The sequence below is a fragment of the Eubalaena glacialis genome, chromosome 9 (genome assembly GCF_028564815.1).
Source record: "Eubalaena glacialis isolate mEubGla1 chromosome 9, mEubGla1.1.hap2.+ XY, whole genome shotgun sequence".
Classification (NCBI taxonomy): domain Eukaryota; kingdom Metazoa; phylum Chordata; class Mammalia; order Artiodactyla; family Balaenidae; genus Eubalaena; species Eubalaena glacialis.
The window spans coordinates 70,983,921-71,004,075 of NC_083724.1; the positions used below are offsets into that span (position 1 = coordinate 70,983,921).

The following is a 20,155-nucleotide window of genomic DNA, read 5'->3' on the forward strand; positions in this document are numbered from 1 at the left end:
CAGTGATTCCCACAGTATGGATTTTGCTGGCTGCTTCTCCATAGTGTGCTTTAACTTATTTCTCTGCATTTCCTGTAAATTTTGCTCTAGAAATTTGATGAGATTTAAGTTCAGTTTTTGTCGTTGTTGAGGCAGAGTGTCAGGGAGGGAAGACTTCTTCATAGGGGGCAATGTGTTCTTCCATGGGGAAGGACATAATGATGTTAGCGGTTTATGCTTAATGGCTAGATCCATTAATTCATTAGGAGATTCAAAATAGTGACATTTTAATTCTACAATTTTTTTCTTCACTTATTACTTGAAATATTGCTATAAAGAGAACCATCCTCGTATCTACTGTTTGGTTACCCGGTAGTACAGTTTGTATAGGAAGGGCAGGATATATACTTGATTTTTTTCTTTATTTACTAAACTTCAAAACAATCAGTTTTTTTTTTTTTTACGCATTCTTCAGTATTGAACAATTAGATTTTATTTTATAAAGAATTATAATGAGCTCATGGATTTAAACATAATTGATGTATTTCCATCCTCTTCCTTCTTTTTAAAAAATCATATTTTGAGACTTTATTATCTTTTCACTATTTTGAGTTTATTTTAGACCCACTCTTTTAGAAGCAGCTTGAGAGAGAGAGAGAGAGAGAGAGAGAAGGAGAGAGAGCGAGAGAGAGAGAGAGAGAGAGGAAGAAATTTTAGTAGCTTCAGAAGTCCTATTGCTATTTAATGATGTTCATATATAACAAATGAATTAAGAGGGAAGGGAGTGAAAAAAAAATAGCATCTTCCAAAGGGGTCTTCTTGCAGGTGCTCTGATCTTAAGTCACAGGAACCATCTAATATTCATAAGATCCTCTTAGGTGTTAATTGGTAGTGTGGTGAACTTAGCTGTATGGTGGGCAATCTTCAACATAGTAGTTAAACCTCTTTTTACCATACTGAATATTTCTTTTATTTTACTTATTCTGTAAGGAGCCTTAAGTTGGTTTTAATGTTGTTACTACATGGCTTAAGATGTATTAAAAAAAAAAACACCCAACAGAAAACACCTGCCTCCCTTCCCCCCATAGGATTATTTCATTGCTTGATAATGTAAAGGGTATTATGTTAACTTTATCTTCCCAGTATTTACAATTCCCTCATTTGCTAAATGTACAATCTCAGAGAGGACTATAAGCACAACTAGTAATATCATTCATATTAGCTTATTTAGTAATAAACTAAATAACAAACTTTATAATAATAAATATATGATACTGTAATTTCAGTGTGCATATGTAAAATCACATAATTATAGAACTAGAAATTACCTTCAAAGATCACCTCTGTATCTAAGCAAGACTATACCTTAGCTGTCTACCATCCATCTACTAATTAAACACTTATTGAATATCTCCTGTATACCTCTACTAGGTGCTGTGAGATCATGGTGAGGAAAGCAGACATAGTTGTTGCACTCATGATGCTTTTCGTTTAAAGAGAGAGATTGCCATAATCACATAGTCACACAATTATATATTAAACTACATTCAAACAAGAACACTGTGCTGAGAGTGACTTTAATGTGGGATATTGACCTTGTCATGGAGGTCAGGGAAGGCTTTGCTGATGAAGTGACACTTGATATGAGACTGAGGAATGAATAAAACTTTTCTAGGCAAATAGGAGTGGGTAGAATTTTCCAGTCACAGGAAGTAGCATGTGCCAGGTCCCTGTGGTGGGAGGGAAGATGATTAGTTAAGAAGGCCTGAAAAATTTCAAGAGCAAGAGGAGAGTGGTTTGAGATGAAGCTGGGAAGAGAAGTAGGGGTCAGACAATTCAGCCATCAGACATTCATGATGGCTAATCTACAGGATTTGGGTCTTTATCCTGAGTGCAGAGGGAATCTACTGAAGTGTTTTTATATGATGAGTATCAGTGGTTTCAAAAAGACCACTCTGGCTGCAGTGTGAACATAACATTAAAAGTGCTGGGTTTTGGATAGGCAAATAGAGTGGTACAGGGAGATGAGTTTAGGTGACTGTTACTGTAGTTCAGGTGAGGGATGATAGTTGCTTCCTAGAGATGAAGGGAAGTAGATGGATTTGTGAGATATTTAGGGAGTGAAGCATTTGAGGTGGATTGAATATGAGGATCACTGAAAGGGATATATCAAAGGTGACTCCTTGATTTCTGGCTTCTCTGCCAGGTAGATAGGAAACATTAGAAGACCAGGTATGTGGGAAGAACATGAGTTTGGTTTTGGACATGTTGAATTTGAGGCACAATTGAGACACTGAAGAGGGACTATCCAGTAGACAGTTGGATATGCCTTTTTTTGGTAATGACATCCCTCGAACATATTATACTATGAACAAGTTAGTCATAATCCTAATCAGAGCTCCTCCGCCTTGATTAAAAGTCTTCACTTTGATTTGTTAAATAACTTTCTGGGTACCTGTGTACCTCAAACACAGCCGGCCTGCTTGTCTAAGGGCTAATTCCAGATCCTGAAAATGTTCTCAGAAGTCTACTTCCTCGAGTTAACATGTTTTTGTGTCTGTGCTAAACTGTGACTGAAGGCAGGTTCTAAATAAAAGACACGGTGGTTATTTCATTATTTACTTAAATTTCTGCTCATACTGTATGTCTAGGAGATCAGGTTTAATCTTTTTGTGTTCAGTGGTCCTTCCTCACCTTGAGATTATAAATCTTTTTTCCTCTTTTTTTTCACTAATAAAAAAATAAAAGTAGTGCATACATTTTTGAAAACTCAAACAATGGCACTTGCAGGTAGTGAAAGTAGTAAGTGGTAAAATTTCTCCTTTTTACCATTTTCTCTTTCTTTTCTTCTTTTTAAAAAATTTACTTTCCTGTTGGGCCCTGGTGGAAACTAGGAAGTGACAGGCTGGAAAGGCTCAGGGAGAGTAGAGTGGCTCAGAGATTTCTCCAAATATTGGCCTTGGTTCCCTCTGGAGTATAGGGAAAGCTAGGGTGATCTGAAATCAGATCCAGGCACGTGGAATCAGGGACCAGCTAATTCCAGTGAAATTGGAGCCCCATATCTAGATGTGTAAAAAAGTATTTATAAGCCTATACATTCCATGTGTTTTAAAATTGGATATATTATTCATATGTATATTGTTCTAAAATTGCTTTTTTTCCACTTAATATGTGTTGGACATCTTTTCATAGATCTGTTTGCATCTTTATTAATAGCTGCAGACTATTCTATAATATGATTGTGTCATATTTTAAATATTTCTCTATTGGCAAACGTAGTTTTCTTCTTCCATTTCTTTAAGATAACAAATGCCTTGTAATATCTTCTTTTGGGCATATGTAAGGGTATTTCTATATGATAGGTTCTTACAAATGCAATTTATGGGAAAAAGACTGTTCATTTAAAATTTTTATGGACACTGCTAAATTGCCCTCCATAAAGTCTGAATGAATGTATGCTCAACCTGAAAATACTTATTCCTCATTCACTCATTAACACTGGATATTATGGATCGTCCTCTTCTGTGATCTGCGTATCTATATTCTCTGCTCAGTTTTCTATCATATGATCTGCCTTATTTTGTTGCTTTTTTTGTTTTATGTATATTAACCCTTTGTCATATGTGTTATAAATATTTCATCTCAGGTTATCTCTCATCTTAATTTTATGTTTTCTTTCCCCTGAAACCCTCCCCACTAACTTTGCTAAAGTGATCTGGAATTTTTATGACAGATTGTCTTTTTTTTCTCTCTTTTTTATACTTTTCCCCTCCAAAACCTCTCTTAACAATTGCTTTAAACTTTGTAGTGACATTTGAAAAATGTTAAAGACGTGATTGTAAATTCTTCTGGTATTCATTCTGAACAAGTTCTTTGTAGGCTATATCTTTCTACCACTTCAGTTCTTTCTTATGCTTTATCTTAAAAAAATAATAGCTTTATTGAGATATAATTCACATATTAAAACTATTCTTTTAAAATGTGCAATTCAGTGGTTTTTGGTATATTTACAAAGTTGTGCAATCATCCTGCATTATCTTTTAACTGGAGAACCTCTTGAAAATTTTTCAGAGTACTATGTCTGAAAAATATTTCTTTTGTCTTCATACATTATTCTTAGTCTTTTTGGGGAGGGGGTTAGATTTATTAAGTTACATAAACCTTTCTCTCATAATTCCATATACATTGCTTCATTTAGTGTTGCAGATGAGAATTCTGATGCCAAATTAAAAATGATGTCAGTCTAGTATTCTTTATTTTATAGATTTTATTTTATAGCTTAAAGTTCATAGGATTTTCTCTTTACCTATGGATTTGGGAAATGTCAGAAATTTTTTCAGGCATCTTGCCTAGCACTTGGTAGCCCTTTCAGTTTGAAGACTTAGGTCTAGTGAATTTTTCTTCTATCCTTTCTTTGATTTTTGCTTCTCTAAAGGTTATGTGTTCTTCTATTTTATTATTTTGATTTTTAGCACTATTCAAACTCTTGTAACCTCTTTCTGCAATTATACAGATTTCATATAAAATTTTTTAATTTTGTAAGAGCAGATCTCAGATTCATAGTAACAATGGCTTGAAAACAATAAAAAGAGGGTTTTGTGAAGAAAGATGGAAAATACTAGGATTTAGGCATTTAGGACTTAACTGTAGTTAGTTTTAGGAACATTCTAGGTTTTGGCATTCATGAACTCTGAAACTTCTGTTTGCATAACCTTACAAAGGGAAAAGCATTATAATCTTTATGGTACAGTTACCATATTAGATTATTACAATTTATTGAAAAAATAACCAGGTACTTTACTGACATAGTATTATTTATTCTTTAAAACAACACAGAGGTGGGCTTATTATTATGATTCTCTTGTACAGGTGAGGATGTTGAGGCTTCTGGACATTAAGTGGCTTGCCCAACATTCCCTATCTAATTAGAATTAAAGCAGGGATTTAAATACAAATCTGAAACCATCCCTCTCAGCCCACTTGAAATATTTAAATAATTTAAGAAATTATTCTAAAATAATTGAATTTAAGGCAAGATGTTACTATTTGAATGGATCTACACGTGATTTGATTAATGCCATCATCTTTCAAAATTATAATGTATTCATGTTACACTCTTGCTTAAAATATAGTATGGACTCAATTATCCATACAGTAAAGTCTGGATCCACAAATAAAACAAGATGTAACTTAAAGGTTAAAAAACTGGAGTTAATTTACCAGCCTCAGTGGTTCTGGGAACTCCCTGGAATTAAATGCACATAGGATGTATGTGCTTTTCTCTGGGATTCTAGTGCTTTCATAAAGGGGTAGGTGACCCAAATTGGTTAAAAATCATAAGTCTGTTATCTGTCTTCTGTAAAACTCTAGTCATATGACAAATAAATCATTAGATAAGGAAAACCAATATAGTTTTACATGCAAAAAGAGATTATTTAATGAAGCCATATTTCTTGGAAGAAATTCAGTCAAAATTGATCATCTAAAATGAGTACCCTTTAAACTAATCATTAGGTCCAGAGTGGCCTTATGAGGTTACTAGGTGAGGCTTGGACTTTTTCCATCTCCATTTCAACCATACATAAATGGAGTCATTTTAGCTTAAATCAGACTTTAAAGCTGATTACCAGTTGTGTAAACATTGCAGACAAGAAGATAAGGAGACTTCTGAACACGTAGTGACCCTCTCACCAAGGTAAACCAGGGCAGACTCCTCTGATAGGTCTCAGTCGGATACTGGAATGTGGAACTGCTCACTGATTCAGTGATGATTAGAATTTGTCTACTAAATATAGCTACAGACCTCAGATTTCATGGTCTTGTACAAAAATCTAGGCACAGACCTGGGTCAGAGCCGTAGGGTTTTGTGTCATCCTGAAGACTAACTTTGAAAAAGCAAGACAGCAGCACTGAGGCCTGTGACTGAGGTTGGACATTCACACCCAGGAATAGGTTCTTGATAAATTGGTGATAGAGCAGTTACAGTTTCCATGCTGAAGGCTCTCCAGATCTCTGTAAAGGAAAGTGTGCAGAGTTGTGAAGAGCTGGGGCATATACTGGAAGGTAGCATTCCTTAAAGTCTGGGATCCTTAGCTACAGAATGGTTCTCATTCTGTAAAAGTGAATGGTGTGAAGAATTGCAGCGAAGGAATTTATTCTAAAAGTTTGGATGCTGAGGTATCTTCTTCCTAACCTTTAGAGGAGGAGGATTCTAGAAGCTCAGGGTGTCAACAGAGAAGGTTCTCAGAAGAATCTGAGCAGTCTCAAAGGAAGAAAATAAGACAGTACCTTGGTTCCCAAGGAGATATCATGCCATCAGACCTTCCTAAGACAACTGCACGTCATTCCAATTTTTAAAAAAATTTACTTTTTAATTTCTATTGAGTCACAGTGGAATTAACTAGCCATATTTCTGATGAAGGCAAAGTAGAATTGACACAATACCAATGTAGAGTATGTGAGAAAAGCTGAACCTCAGTGTGACGTCCAGCTGAGAACACACACAGGAAAGAGAATCTTAGGGAACAGGCTTCATGCAGTGTTGAGGCGTCTGTCTTCACCAGAGGATCCACACAGGAGAGAAACCATACACATGTGATATCCGTCACAAAACACTCATTCATGAATCTGCACTGCATGGTCGTAAGAGGATCCATGTGAAAAAGAAAACATACTGTTGTATAGATTGTGGGAAATGCTTCAACTGCAAGAGAAACCTCACTGCTCACCAAAGAATCCACTTAGGAAACAAACCATGTGAGTGTCTCCAGCAGTGCTGTGAAATAAATATATTGTACTATGAGCCACAACTGTGAGCCACATTTATAATTCAAAATTTTCTAGTAGCTATATTAAAAAGTAAAAAGAAATGGTTGATATTAACTTTAATAATATATTTTGTGTAACCCCACATTTCAAAAATATTATTTCAATATGTAATCAGTATAAAAAATTACATGATATTTTACAGTCTTTTTTGTGTTCTAAGTCTTTTAAATACAGCGTGTATTTTACACAACAGCACATCCCAATGTGGATTAGCCAAATTACAAGTACTCAGTAGCCACATGTGGCCATTGGCTCCTGTATGGGACAGTGAGACCAAACCTTTTATAAGTTGTAAAATTTTAAATGCCATAAAAGAGTACACTAAATAACATCTCACGTAATTGCCCCAAAAGATATCAATTAATTAAGTCCAGGTCTTGTCTTGGCTAGAGATAAAGTTAAAAGTGATTTCCTTTTTGTTTTTATTTTGAATTTTATTTTATTTTTTTGAACAGCAGGTTCTTATTAGTTATCCATTTTATACACATCAGTGTATACATGTCAATCCCAATCTCCCAATTCATCACCCCCCACCCCACCACCACTTTCCCCCCTTGGTGTCCATACGTTTGTTCTCTGCATCTGTGTCTCAATTTCTGCCCTGCAAATCGGTTCATCTGTACCATTTTTCTAGGTTCCACATATATGCGTTAATATACGATATTTGTTTTTCTCTTTCTGACTTACTTCACTCCGTATGACAGTCTCTAGATCCATCCATGTCTCTACAAATGACTCAATTTCATTCCTTTTTATGGCTGAGTAATATTCCATTGTATATATATGTACCACATCTTCTTTATCCATTTGTCTGTCGATGGGCATTTAGGTTGCTTCCATGAGCTGGCTATTGTAAATAGAGCTGCAATGAACATGGTGGTACATGACTCTTTTTGAATTATGGTTTTCTCAGGGTATATGCCCAGTAGTGGGATTGCTGGGTCATATGGTAGTTCTATTTTTAGTTTTTTAAGGAACCTCCATACTGTTCTCATAGTGGCTGTATCAATTTACATTCCCACCAACAGTGCAAGAGGGTTCCCTTTTCTCCACACCCTCTCCAGCATTTGTTGTTTGTAGATTTTCTGATCATGCCCATTCTAACTGGTGTGAGGTGATACCTCACTGTAGTTTTGATTTGCATTTCTCTAATAATTAGTGGTGTTGAGCAGCTTTTCATGTGCTTCTTGGCCATCTGTATGTCTTCTTTGGAAAAATGTCTATTTAGGTCTTCTGCCCATTTTTGGATTGGGTTGTTTTTTTAACATTGACCTGCATGAGCTGTTTATATATTTTGGAAATTAATCCTTTGTCCATTGATTCATTTGCAAATATTTTCTCCCATTCTGAGGGTTGTCCTTTCGTCTTGTTTGTAGTTTCCTTTGCTTTGCAAAAGCTTTTAAGTTTCATTAGGTTCCATTTGTTTATTTTTGTTTTTATTTCCATTGTTCTAGGAGGTGGATCAAAAAAGATCTTGCTGTGATTTATGTCAAAGAGTGTTCTTCCTATGTTTTCCTCTAAGAGTTTTATAGTGTCCCATCTTACATTTAGGTCTCTAATCCATTTTGAGTTTATTTTTGTATATGGTGTTAGGGAGTGTTCTAATTTCATTCTTTTACATGTAGCTGTCCAGTTTTCCCAGCACCACTTATTGAAGAGACTGTCTTTTCTCCATTGTATATCCTTGCCTCCTTTGTCATAGATTAGTTGACCATAGGTGCGTGGGTTTATCTCTGGGCTTTCTATCCTGTTCCATTGATCTATATTTCTGTTTTTGTACCAGTACCATATTGTCTTGATGACTGTAGCTTTGTAGTATAGTCTGAAGTCAGGGAGTCTGATTCTTCCAGCTCTGTTTTTTTCCCTCAAGACCGCTTTGGCTATTCAGGGTCTTTTGTGTCTCCATACAAATTTTAAGATGATTTGTTCTAGTTCTGTAAAAAATGCCATTGGTAATTTGATAGGGATTGCATTGAATCTGTAGATTGTTTTGGGTAGTATAGTCATTTTCACAATATTGATTCTTCCAATCCAAGAACATGGTATATCTCTCCATCTGTTTGTATCATATGTAATTTCTTTCAGCTGTGTCTTATAGTTTTCTGCATACAGGTATTTTGTCTCCCTAGGTAAGATTATTCCTGGGTATTGTATTCTTTTTGTTGCAACGGTAAATGGGAGTGTTTCCTTAATTTCTCTTTCAGATTTTTCATCATTAGTGTATAGGAATGCAAGATATTTCTGTGCATTAATTTTGTATCCTGCAACTTTACCAAATTCATTGATTAGCTCTAGTAGTTTTCTGGTGGCATCTTTAGGATTCTCTATGTATAGTATCATGTCATCTGCAAACAGTGACAGTTTTACTTCTTCTTTTCCAATTTGTATTCCTTTAATTTCTTTTTCTTTTCTAATTGCTGTGGCTAAGACTTCCAAAACTATGTTGAATAATACTGGTGAGAGTGGACATCCTTGTCTTGTTCCTGATCTTAGAGGAAATGCTTTCAGTTTTTCCGCATTGAGAATGATGTTTGCTGTGGGTTTGTCATATATGGCCTTTATTATGTTGAGGTAGGTTCCCTATAGGCCCACTTTCTGGAGGGTTTTTATCATAAATTGGTGTTGAATTTTGTCAAAAGCTTTCTCTGCATCTATTGAGATGATCCTATGGTTTTTATTCTTCAGTTTGTTAATATGGTGTATCACATTGATTGATTTGCATATATTGAAGAATCCTTGCATCCCTGGGATAAATCCCACTTGATCATTGTGTATGATCCTTTTAATGTGTTGTTGGATTCTGTTTACTAGTATTTTGTTGAGGATTTTTTTTTTTTTTTTTAATTTATTTATGGCTGTGTTGGGTCTTCGTTTCTGTGTGAGGGCTTTCTTCTAGTTGTGGCAAGCAGGGGCCACTCTTCATCGTGGTGCGCGGGCCGCTCACTATCGCGGCCTCTCTTGTTGCAGAGCACAGGCTCTAGACGCGCAGGCTCAGTAATTGTGGCTCACGGGCCCAGTTGCTCCGTGGCCACGTGGGATCTTCCCAGACCAGGGCTCGAACCTGTGTCCCCTGCATTGGCAGGCAGATTCTCAACCACTGCGACATCAGGGAAGCCCCTGTTGAGGATTTTTGCATCTATGTTCATCAGTGATATTGGTCTGTAATTTTATTTTTTTGTAGTATCTTTGTCTGGTTTTGGTATCAGGGTGATGGTGGCCTCATAGAATGAGTTTGGGAGTGTTCTTTCCTCTGCAATTTTTTGGAAGAGTTTGAGAAGGATGGGTGTTAGCTCTTCTCTAAATGTTTGATAGAATTCACCTGTGAAGACATCTGGTCCTGGACTTTTGTTTCTTGGAAGAGTTTTAATCACAGTCTCAATTTCATTACTTGTGATTGGTCTGTTCATATTTTCTATTTCTTCCTGGTTCAGTCTTGGAAAGTTATACCTTTCTAAGAATTTGCCCATTTCTTCCAGATTGTCCATTTTATTGGCATAGTGTTGCTTGTAGTAGTCTCTTAGGATGCTTTGTATTTCTGTGGTGTCTGTTGTAACTTCTCCTTTTTCATTTTTAATTTTATTGATTTGAGTCCTCACCCTCTTTTTCTTGATGAGTCTGGCTAATGGTTTATCAATTTTGTTTATCTTCTCAAAAAACCAGCTTTTAGTTTTATTGATTTTTGCTATTGTCTTCTTTGTTTCCATTTCATTTATTTCTGCTCTGATCTTTATGATTTCTTTCCTTCTGCTAACTTTGGGTTTTGTTTGTTCTTCTTTCTCTAGTTCCTTTAGGTGTAAGGTTAGGTTGTTTATTTGAGATGATTTTCGTTTCTTGAGGTAGGATTGTATTGCTATAAACTTCCTTCTTAGAACTGCTTTTGCTGCATCCCATAGGTTTTGGATTGTCGTGTTTTCATTGTCATCTGTCTCTAGGTATTTTTTGATTTCCTCTTTGTATTTCTTCAGTGATCTCTTGGTTATTTAGTAATGTATTGTTTACCCTCCATGTGTTTGTGTTTTTTTACGTTTTTTCCCCTGTAATTGATTTCTAATCTCATAGCATTGCGGTCAGAAAAGATGCTTGATATGATTTCAATTTTCTTAAATTTACTGAGGCTTGATTTGTGACCCAAGATGTGATCTCTCCTGGAGAATGTTCCGTGTGCACTTGAGAAGGAACTGTAATCTGCTGTTTTTGGATGGAATGTCCTATAAATATCAATTAAATCTATCTGGTCTTTTGTGTCATTTAAAGCTTGTGTTTCCTTATTAATTTTCTGTTTGGATGATCTGTCCACTGGTGTAAGTGAGGTGTTAAAATCCCCCACTATTACTGTGTTACTGTCGATTGCCTCTTTTACAGCTGTTAGCAGTTGCCTTATGTATTGACGTGGTCCTATGTTGGGTGCATATATATTTATAATTGTTATATCTTCTTCTTGGATTGATCCCTTGATCATTATGTAGTGTCCTTCCTTGTCTCTTGTAACATTCTTTATTTTAAAGTCTATTTTGTCTGATATGAGTATAGCTACTCCAGCTTTCTTTTGATTTCCATTTGCATGGAATATCTTTTTCCATCCCCTCACTTTCAGTCTGTATGTGTCCCTAGGTCTGAAGTGAGTCTTTTGTAGACAGCATATATACGGGTCCTGTTTTTGTATCCGTTCAGCGAGCCTGTGTCTTTTGGTTGGAGCATTTAATCCATTCACGTTTAAGGTAATTATCGATATGCATGTTCCTATTACCATTTTCTTAATTGTTTTGGGTTTGTTTTTGTAGGTCCTTTTCTTGTCTTGTGTTTCCCACTTAGAGAAGTTCCTTTAGCATTTGTTGTAGAGCTGGTTTGGTGGTGCTGAATTCTCTTAGCTTTTGCTCGTCTGTAAAGCTTTTGATTCCTCCATCGAATCTGAATGAGATCCTTGCCGGGTAGAGTAATCTTGGTTGTAGGTTCTTCCCTTTCATCACTTTAAATATGTGATGCCACTCCCTTCTGGCTTGTAGAGTTTCTGCTGAGAAATCAGCTGTTAACCTTATGGGAGTTCCCTTGTATGTTATTTGTCGTTTTTCCCTCGCTGCTTTCAGTAATTTTTCTTTGTCTTTAATTTTTGCCAATTTGATTACTGTGTGTCTCGTCGTGTTTCTCCTTGGGTTTATCCTGTATGGGACTCTCTGCGCTTCCTGGACTTGGGTGGCTATTTCCTTTCCCATGTGAGGGAAGTTTTCGACTATAATCTCTTCAAATATTTTCTTGGGTCCTTTCTCTCTCTCTTCTCCTTCTGGGACCCCTATAATGCAGAGGTCTCTTAGGCTGTCTTCATTTCTTTTCATTCTTTTTTCTTTATTCTGTTCAGCAGCAGTGAATTCCACCATTCTGTCTTCCAGGTCACTTATCCGTTCTTCTGCCTCAGTTATTCTGCTATTGATTCCTTCTAGTGTAGTTTTCATTTCAGTTATTGTACTGTTCATCTCTGTTTGTTTGTTCTTTAATTCTTCTAGGTCTTCGTTAAACATTTCTTGCATCTTCTCGATCTTTGCCTCCATTCTTTTTCCGAGGTCCAGGATCATCTTCACTATCATTATTCTGAATTCTTTTTCTGGAAGGTTGCCTATCTCCACTTCATTTAGTTGTTTTTCTGGGGTTTTATCTTGTTCCTTCATCTGGTACATAGCCCTCTGCCTTTTCATTTTGTCTATCTTTCTGTGAATGTGGTTTTTGTTCCGCAGGCTGCAGGGTTGTAGTTCTTCTTGCTTTTGCTGTCTGCCTTCTGGTGGATGAGGCTATCTAAGAGGCTTGTGCACGTTTCCTGGTTGGAGGGACTGGTGGTGGGTAGAGCTGACTGTTGCTCTGGTGGGCAGAGCTCAGTAAAACTTTAATCTGCTTCTCTACTGATGGGTGGGGCTGGGTTCCCTCCCTGTTGGTTGTTTGGCCTGAGGCGACCCAACACTGGAGCCTACTCTGGCTCTTTGGTGGGGCTAATGGCAGACTCTGGGAGGGCTCAAGCCAAGGAGTACTTCCCAGAACTTCTGCTGCCAGTGTCCTTGTCCTCATGGTGAGACACAGCCACCCCCTGCCTCTGCAGGAGACCCTCTAACACTAACAGGTATGTCTGGTTCAGTCTCCTATGGGGTCTCTGCTTCTTCCCCTGGGTCCCGATGTGCACACTAATTTGTGTGTGCTCTCCAAGAGTGGAGTCTCTGTTTCCCCCAGTCCTGTCGAAGTCCTGCAGTCAAATCCCATTAGCCTTCAAAGTCTGATTCTCTAAGAATTCCTCCTCCTGTTTTCAGACCGCCAGGTTGGGAAGCCTGTCGTGGGGCTCAGAACCTTCACTCCAGTGGGTGGACTTCTGTGGTATAAGTGTTGTCTGGTTTGTGAGTCACCCACTCAGCTGTTATGGGATTTGATTTTATTGTAATTGTGCCCCTCCTACCATCTCATTGTGGCTTTTCCTTTGTCTTTGGATGTGGGGTATCTTTTTTGGTGAGTTCCAGTGTCTTCCTGTCGATGATTGTTAAAAGTGATTTCTAGATAGCAAGACACAATACATGTTAAGCTCTTAGGAGAGTACTTAGCTTACAATAGGCGCTCTGTAAATATGAACAACCATGATTTTAAAAATATTACATTTTAAAAATTTAACAGGTAATCTTTATTTCTAAGATTTCTTTTTTGTTCCCAGGGAGTATCTTATTTAAAAAGGGCAGGGTAATTTGTGACAACGCGGATGAACCTGAAGGGTATCGTGCTAAGTGAAATAACCCAGACAGAGAAAGATAAATACTGGATGGTACCACTTATATTTGGAATCTAAAAAAAGAAGTTGAACAGATATTGTTGCCAGGGGCTGGGTGGGAGAAATGGGGAGAGGTTGGTCAAAAGATACAAACTTCCAGTTATAAGATGAATAAGTTCTGAGGATCTAATGTACAACGTAGTAACTGTAGTCAACAATACTGTATTGTGTACTTGAAATTTGCTAAGAGAGTATTTAGCGTTTTTACCAAAAAAAAAAAAAAAAAGGAACTATGTGAAGTGATGTGTGTGTTAATTAACTTGATTATGGCAGCCATTTTACAATGTACATGTAAATCATGTTGTACACATTATATTACAATTGTATTTGTCAGTTTTACCTCAGTAATGCTGGAATAAAATCCTGTTTCACAATTTAAAATAATTAATAACAGGCAAAAAAATAAAAAAGGGCAGGCCTTCTTTTTGATTTATTATCCTACTGCCTCTTACAGAGGATAAGGAGAAAACTTAAATTTCTGTTCCCCACTTCCATTAACTTTGTTTTAATGGGGGTTATTTTCTTTGATTGGTCCCCTGGCCCACTTTTTTGAGTGGCTGTTCCATTTCATATGTCTGGTTATTATTCATGGTCTGCTAATATTTATAAATGAAGGACTTGATTTTTCAGTGTGGGTAACTGATGTGGTCACTGCCTGCAGTTATGTGGGTTAGTGTTTCCTTTTTCCTGATTGATTTTCCCCCAAGTGCATGTATGGAGGTGATTGATAGGTTAGTGGTTTGATTCTTTGGCTCCACTTCTCCTCCTTTCAATGTGTTGAATCGGAGCTTGTAGGCCTATTCTTGGCTGTGCTATGCAATAAGCTGGGTGTGTGTGGATGGCTCCTGTTCAGTGTGGGTGGCAAGTGTTCAACTATTTAAAAGTGGTAGGATTAAGTACCTGATTAGAATATTCACTTTATAACATTTGACATGTTGTTATATTTCTTTACAGGAATACACATGGCTTGATAAAAGCCATTATGAAATTATTACAAATGCAAGCTCTTAAGGAAGGACATGGTGGAGAGAAGAATATTCAGGATATATATAATATTAGGTATGCCTTTTCTCCTTTCTTTTGAAACTTTTTTTTTTTTTGGTGAATTGTTAAATAAGTTATGAACTGAGACATGCTAATCCATTAAGAATTAGTATATTTAACTCAGCAATGACTGTGAGTCTTGCCCTCTCGGAAGTTAGTATTTCAAAGAGTCAGGATTGAGACAGAGTTGACTATTATATGCTGAGTATCACCAACGTGGCTTTCAGGGTTGTTTCCTTGGAATTGGAATCTTTTATCCAAAATTCAGGTCATTTGTTTTGCTCTGGGATATAGAACCATCTTCCCAATACTATGAAAACTGAAGAGTTCATTGGACAGATGTACTAAGAGCAGGAGGGGCTTAGTTTAGGCAGGAGGGTAAACTTCCTCACTATAAAAAGTAATAGGAGGACTATCCAAGGGTTATTACCCAGGGCAAGGTCAGTACTTAGGAGCATTGATTTGCCTTTTTTTTTTTTGTCATCTACAGAATGTAACATGGTAGAATTATTTTAAAAGAAAATATACACAGCAACAGTTATGTTGAAATATATTGGATTTTATGGGAGAGTTTGGATAAGGGAAGGCATCATGCTTACTTTTGAAGGTGACCTTAACCTTGACGGTCCTAGAAAGTCATTTCTTAAGAGAGGGGCTCCTTAATGAGCAGGGGATCCCAGAAGATGCCATGTAACCAGTGTATATTGTCCTGAAAACTCTGTTCAGTGATGCATCTAGAATATGCCTGTTTCAAAAGAATGAGACCATGAGACCATAAACGAGGGCACTGGTTCTGGGGGAAAATGACTTACATAGGCTATGGCGATCCAACAGGGAAAGTAAATCATACCTGTGAACTGTCATTGGCTTGAGCATACAAGACCTGCAGTTTTGAGCATTTGACACCACAGCTATCAGAAGCTGTGCGTGCCTCTCCAAAGTATAGTAATACGTGGTACCTATTACTTACGTATATTTATAGTACTTTCCTTTTGATAATAAGTAAACAGTGTCTCATATATTACAGTGATCTTTCCTGATTTTTTTTTAATGTCTTTATTGGAGTATAATTTTCCTGATGTTTTAGTGCTATTTATCATCTTTATTTTTATGAGCACATTATCGGGAGTTATAAGTCACTTTTTAAAAACAAGGTCAGATTTGCATTTTATATATTTTTTCTTAATTTAAAAAAAGTATTTATATATTTATTTATTTGGCTGTGCTGGGTCTTAGTTGTGGCATACGGGATCTTTAGTTGTGGCACACGGGATCTAGTTCCCTGACCAGGATCGAACCTGGGCCCCCTGCATTGGGAGCGTGGAGTCTTAACCACTGGATCACCAGGGAAGTCCCTCTTAACATGTTTTCTGAATGTTTTCAAAAACACAGAAAAGATGGAAGAATGTAGTACAATGGATTAGTTAATCCATTGTTAACTTATTAGTTAATAACTTGGTTAATTTTAAATTGGGGAAGCAAAAGGAAAATTATTTATTTGAAAATACTATGGAAACTTTGGGTGTGCAGGAGAAACTTTTCAAAATTCATAAATTTGCTTTTCTTTTTAAAATATGCATTACCTTAACCAGAAATGAGCCTAAGGAGTAGATGAGCAGGACTTAATGTTTCTAGATGAGTCGTACAAGCATCTGTGTTCTCTTTTTTTGAAAGAAGTTCAACCTCTTGGGCCAGAGTTCCAGGATGGGAAATAATTCCACTTCATTGTTGTTCAGTTGGAGTTATTTACCTATTTTAAAATAGGAAAGCTATTGAAGTTTTACATTTTTATATAACAGTTTTATTGAGAATAACTCATATACCATACAATTGACTCATTTAAAGTATACAATTCAATGGTTTTTAGTATATTCACAGAGTCATGTAACCATTGCAATAACCAGTTTTAGGACATTTTCATCATTCCCTCAAATTCCTCACCGATTAGCAGCAGCTCTATATTTTCCTCCACCCAGTTGGGTATTTTTAATTCAATGGTTCTCAACACTGGCTGCTCAGAACCACCTGGGTATGCCTAAAAACAAACAAAAATAGGAACAATGAAATACCCTAGGCCAACTGAATCAGGTTCTGTGCCATGAGGCCTAAGCTTTTGTAGTTTCAAAAAGGTTCCAGACAATTCTGATTGACAGTGAGTATAAGATGGTGTATTAGCGGCTGTCTACTATGCATTCTGATCACCTGAGACCTTGTTGAATGGCAGATTCTCTTTCCTTAGGTCTAAGGTGGACTCAAGATTCTTGTCTAACAAGCTACCAGGTGATGCTGATGCTGACACTGACACTGACGCTGATGCTGCTGTTTCCCCACCACACTATAAGTAACAGAGCTATGAGCAGCCTTAGCAGTTCCTGGGAGCTTGTTAGGAATGCAGAATCTCGGACTCCATCTCAGATTATCTGAATTAGAGCCCACATTTTAGTAAGATGTTCCAGGTAGTTCACAGGCACCTTTCAGTTTAAGAAGCACTAGTTTTGATGATGATAGAAGGAAATTTTCTGTCACACAGAAGAATCAGAGTTAGTGTCATTTTCATACTGATTGTACTCACTGTGTGCAAGTGCTAGACTTTCAGCTACCTGTAATGTTTCCCCTGTTTTCCTATTTATAATTAGTTTTCTCCAGTAGTTGGTTCTTTTAACTGCAGTCTTGTTTTCAGAAGACAATAGATGCAAGTTGTGGATAGGGAGCCTAGTTTGAGGAGCTGAAATCATACTGGATATATAAGGTTTGTCTGTAGAGTGGTGGCACATTAAGAGGACCGGAATCAATCACCTGAGTTGGCATAATCCAGTAATGTTTATGGAGGGCCCTTATGTGAATGGCTGTTTGGCACTATAAATCAGTAGAGTGTAATCGAGTGTATAAGAGCCTTAAGTTCCTCCAGGGGGGATTGTGGGCAGAAACACAGGAGAGGTGAGCCTGGAGAGCAGATTTCCCTCAAGAGAGCTATGATTGCCTGAGTCAAGCATAAAATTGTCATGCTGTTTTAGAATCTTCTTTGCCACATGTTGGTTAGCAATATCATCCAGCCTTGGAGAGGAAGGCTGATGAGCTCAGTATGAAAGCATAAAAAGGATATGAGAAGCTTAGAACTCCACTGAAAGGTGTTCCCTGGTTATGCCGTAGGATTGATTTAAAATGGAAGTAGTATGACAAATAATTGTAAGCTTTCTGGGCAGGAAACTCATCTGTGTTTTTATGGTATTAAGGACTCTGCTACTATACAGTTGGATTTTAAGTGTTTCTCACTTCTTTTTGTCCTAATAGCTGATTAATTTGAATTATAGTAAAACAGAATATGTGGTCATCTTATTTTTTATTAAAATTTTTTTAAAAATTGGGGTAACATTGGTTTATATTACTATTTCATGTGTACAACATTATATTTTGACCTATATACACTACAGCATGCTCACCACGAAAAGTTTAGTTTCCATCTGTCACCGTATAGTTGATCCCATTTATCTGTTTCTCCCTCCCCCTACTTCCTTTCCCCTCTGGTAATCGCTAATCTGTTCTCGGTATCTATTTGTTTGCTTTTGTGTGGTTTATTTTGTTTATTTATTTTTAATATTCCACATGGGAGTGAAATCATATGGTATTTGTCTTTCTCTGTTGGACTCATTTCACTTAGCATACTACCCTCAATGTCCATCCAGGGGTTGCAAATGGCAAGATTTCATCTTTTTTTATGGCTAAGTAGTATTCAATTGTACATATATACCACATCTTCTTTATCCATACATCCATCAATGGGTAACTTAGGTTGTTTCCATATCTTGGCTGTTGTAAATAATGCTGTGATGAACATTGGGGTGCGTATATCTTTTTGAATTAGTGTTTTCATATTCTTCTGATAAATACCCAGAAGAAGACATTTGCAAATCATATATCCAATAAGGGGTTAATATCTAAAATATGTAAAGAACTTGTACAACTCAACAGCAAAAAACGAAATAACCTGATTAAAAAATGGGCAGAGGATCTGGGTAGACATTTTTCCAAAGGAGACCTACAGATGGCCAACAGGCACAGGAAATGATGTTCAACATCACTGTATTTATTAGGGAAATGCAAATCAAAACCACAGTGAGATATCACATCATGCCCGTTTGAATGGCTATTATCAAAAAGGCAAGAAATAAGTGTTGGAGAGGATATGGAGAAAAGGGAACCTTTATATATTGTTGGTGGGAAGGTAAATTGGTGCAGCCGCTATGGAAAACAGTTTGGAGATTCCTCAAAAAATTAAGAATAGAACTGCCACATGATCCAGCTATTCCTTTTCTGGGTATTTATGTTGTCATTTTAAATGGGTCTGCCCTGAATTGCTTAAGTCGTTCCAGGTGGGGAGTGAAGAGAGAGGGAGATGTGAGGACCCAGAATGTTAGCCAGTGGCTTCCCTTGGTTCCTGTGACTTTCCTGAAGGAGGTTTAGAGTGGGTGTTCTCTTTGTTGAACCCAGAGCTCAGTGGCTCTCAAACTTCCTGTGCCTAAGAACCGCCTGGGGAGCTTGTTACGAGTACAGCTTCTCAAGCCCACTTGCTAGAGATTCTCATTCATTCAGTAGGTTTTGCAATGAGACTCAGGAATCCAGCTGCTGGGTGATGGATATAGGTCATTTGTGGATCATGCTTGAGAAATATTGCTTGAGCCCCTGGGAACTTAGTGGTACCATATATGAACTTAGTAGTACTTAGCTGCAGGGAACCCCTTGGGGTAGACTGGGAGGGATCTTGAGTGGTTAATCGTGTCTCCTGGCCTCTGTTCCCTATTAAGAGGGCAAAAGGTTTGTTTGCTCCTAACTTAGGCACTGAGGCACCAAATTCATCTTACTGCATCTACCATGGACATTAGAGAGTCCAAGAGCAGAACCAAACAGCAATTCTAATGGAAAAGCGATCCAATGAGAGCAAGCCAAGTGTGGACGCAAGTGAGATTTCAACCTCACTGCTCTCTGTTCAATGAGTAATTCCATGACCCCAACAAGTTAGTGTTCTGCATGGTCAGACAGTAGATGCTGGTAGGAACAGGAGGGGAAGACAGCCCTCAGCACCCTTCTACAAACCAAGGATGGTTTTTAGTGTTACAGTGCATAAGGAGTTCTTGCTCGGAGTTTTTCATATATGTGTCTGGAACATGCACTTTAACAAGGATTTGGATACAGAAGTGATCTACCCACCGTGCTTTGAGATACATCAGATTAGAGTGTGTGTAGCCAATAAAGTTCATTTTGCGTCACTGGACCGTTCTATAGTTCAGTGGCTTAAACAAGATTAAATGGGGATATTTAAATGGAGTTTCAATTCCCAGTGCCTTTTAGGATGGGGGTAAACTGGAAGAACAGTGAAGCACATTTGACTGCTGTGATTAAACAAAGAGCATATGTCAAGTGTAAAACTCTAGGCCCAGGATTCTCAATTCTGGTTGCACCGTTAGAGCCCTCTGAGGAACTTTTAAATGTATTAGTTGCCTGGGCTCTCCCTAG

The 20,155-nt window shown here is 37.3% G+C and overlaps 1 protein-coding gene across 1 annotated transcript in view; it reads left to right on the forward strand.

Annotated features, from left to right (window-relative positions):
• The window catches only part of FOCAD (focadhesin), a 304,027-nt gene that overhangs the window by 42,029 nt on the left and 241,843 nt on the right, over nucleotides 1-20,155 (forward strand). The window contains exon 5 of the mRNA XM_061200467.1: nucleotides 14,555-14,659. Within this exon, the coding sequence (XP_061056450.1) occupies nucleotides 14,555-14,659 (105 nt within the window). The remainder of the gene's footprint in view (nucleotides 1-14,554; nucleotides 14,660-20,155) is intronic.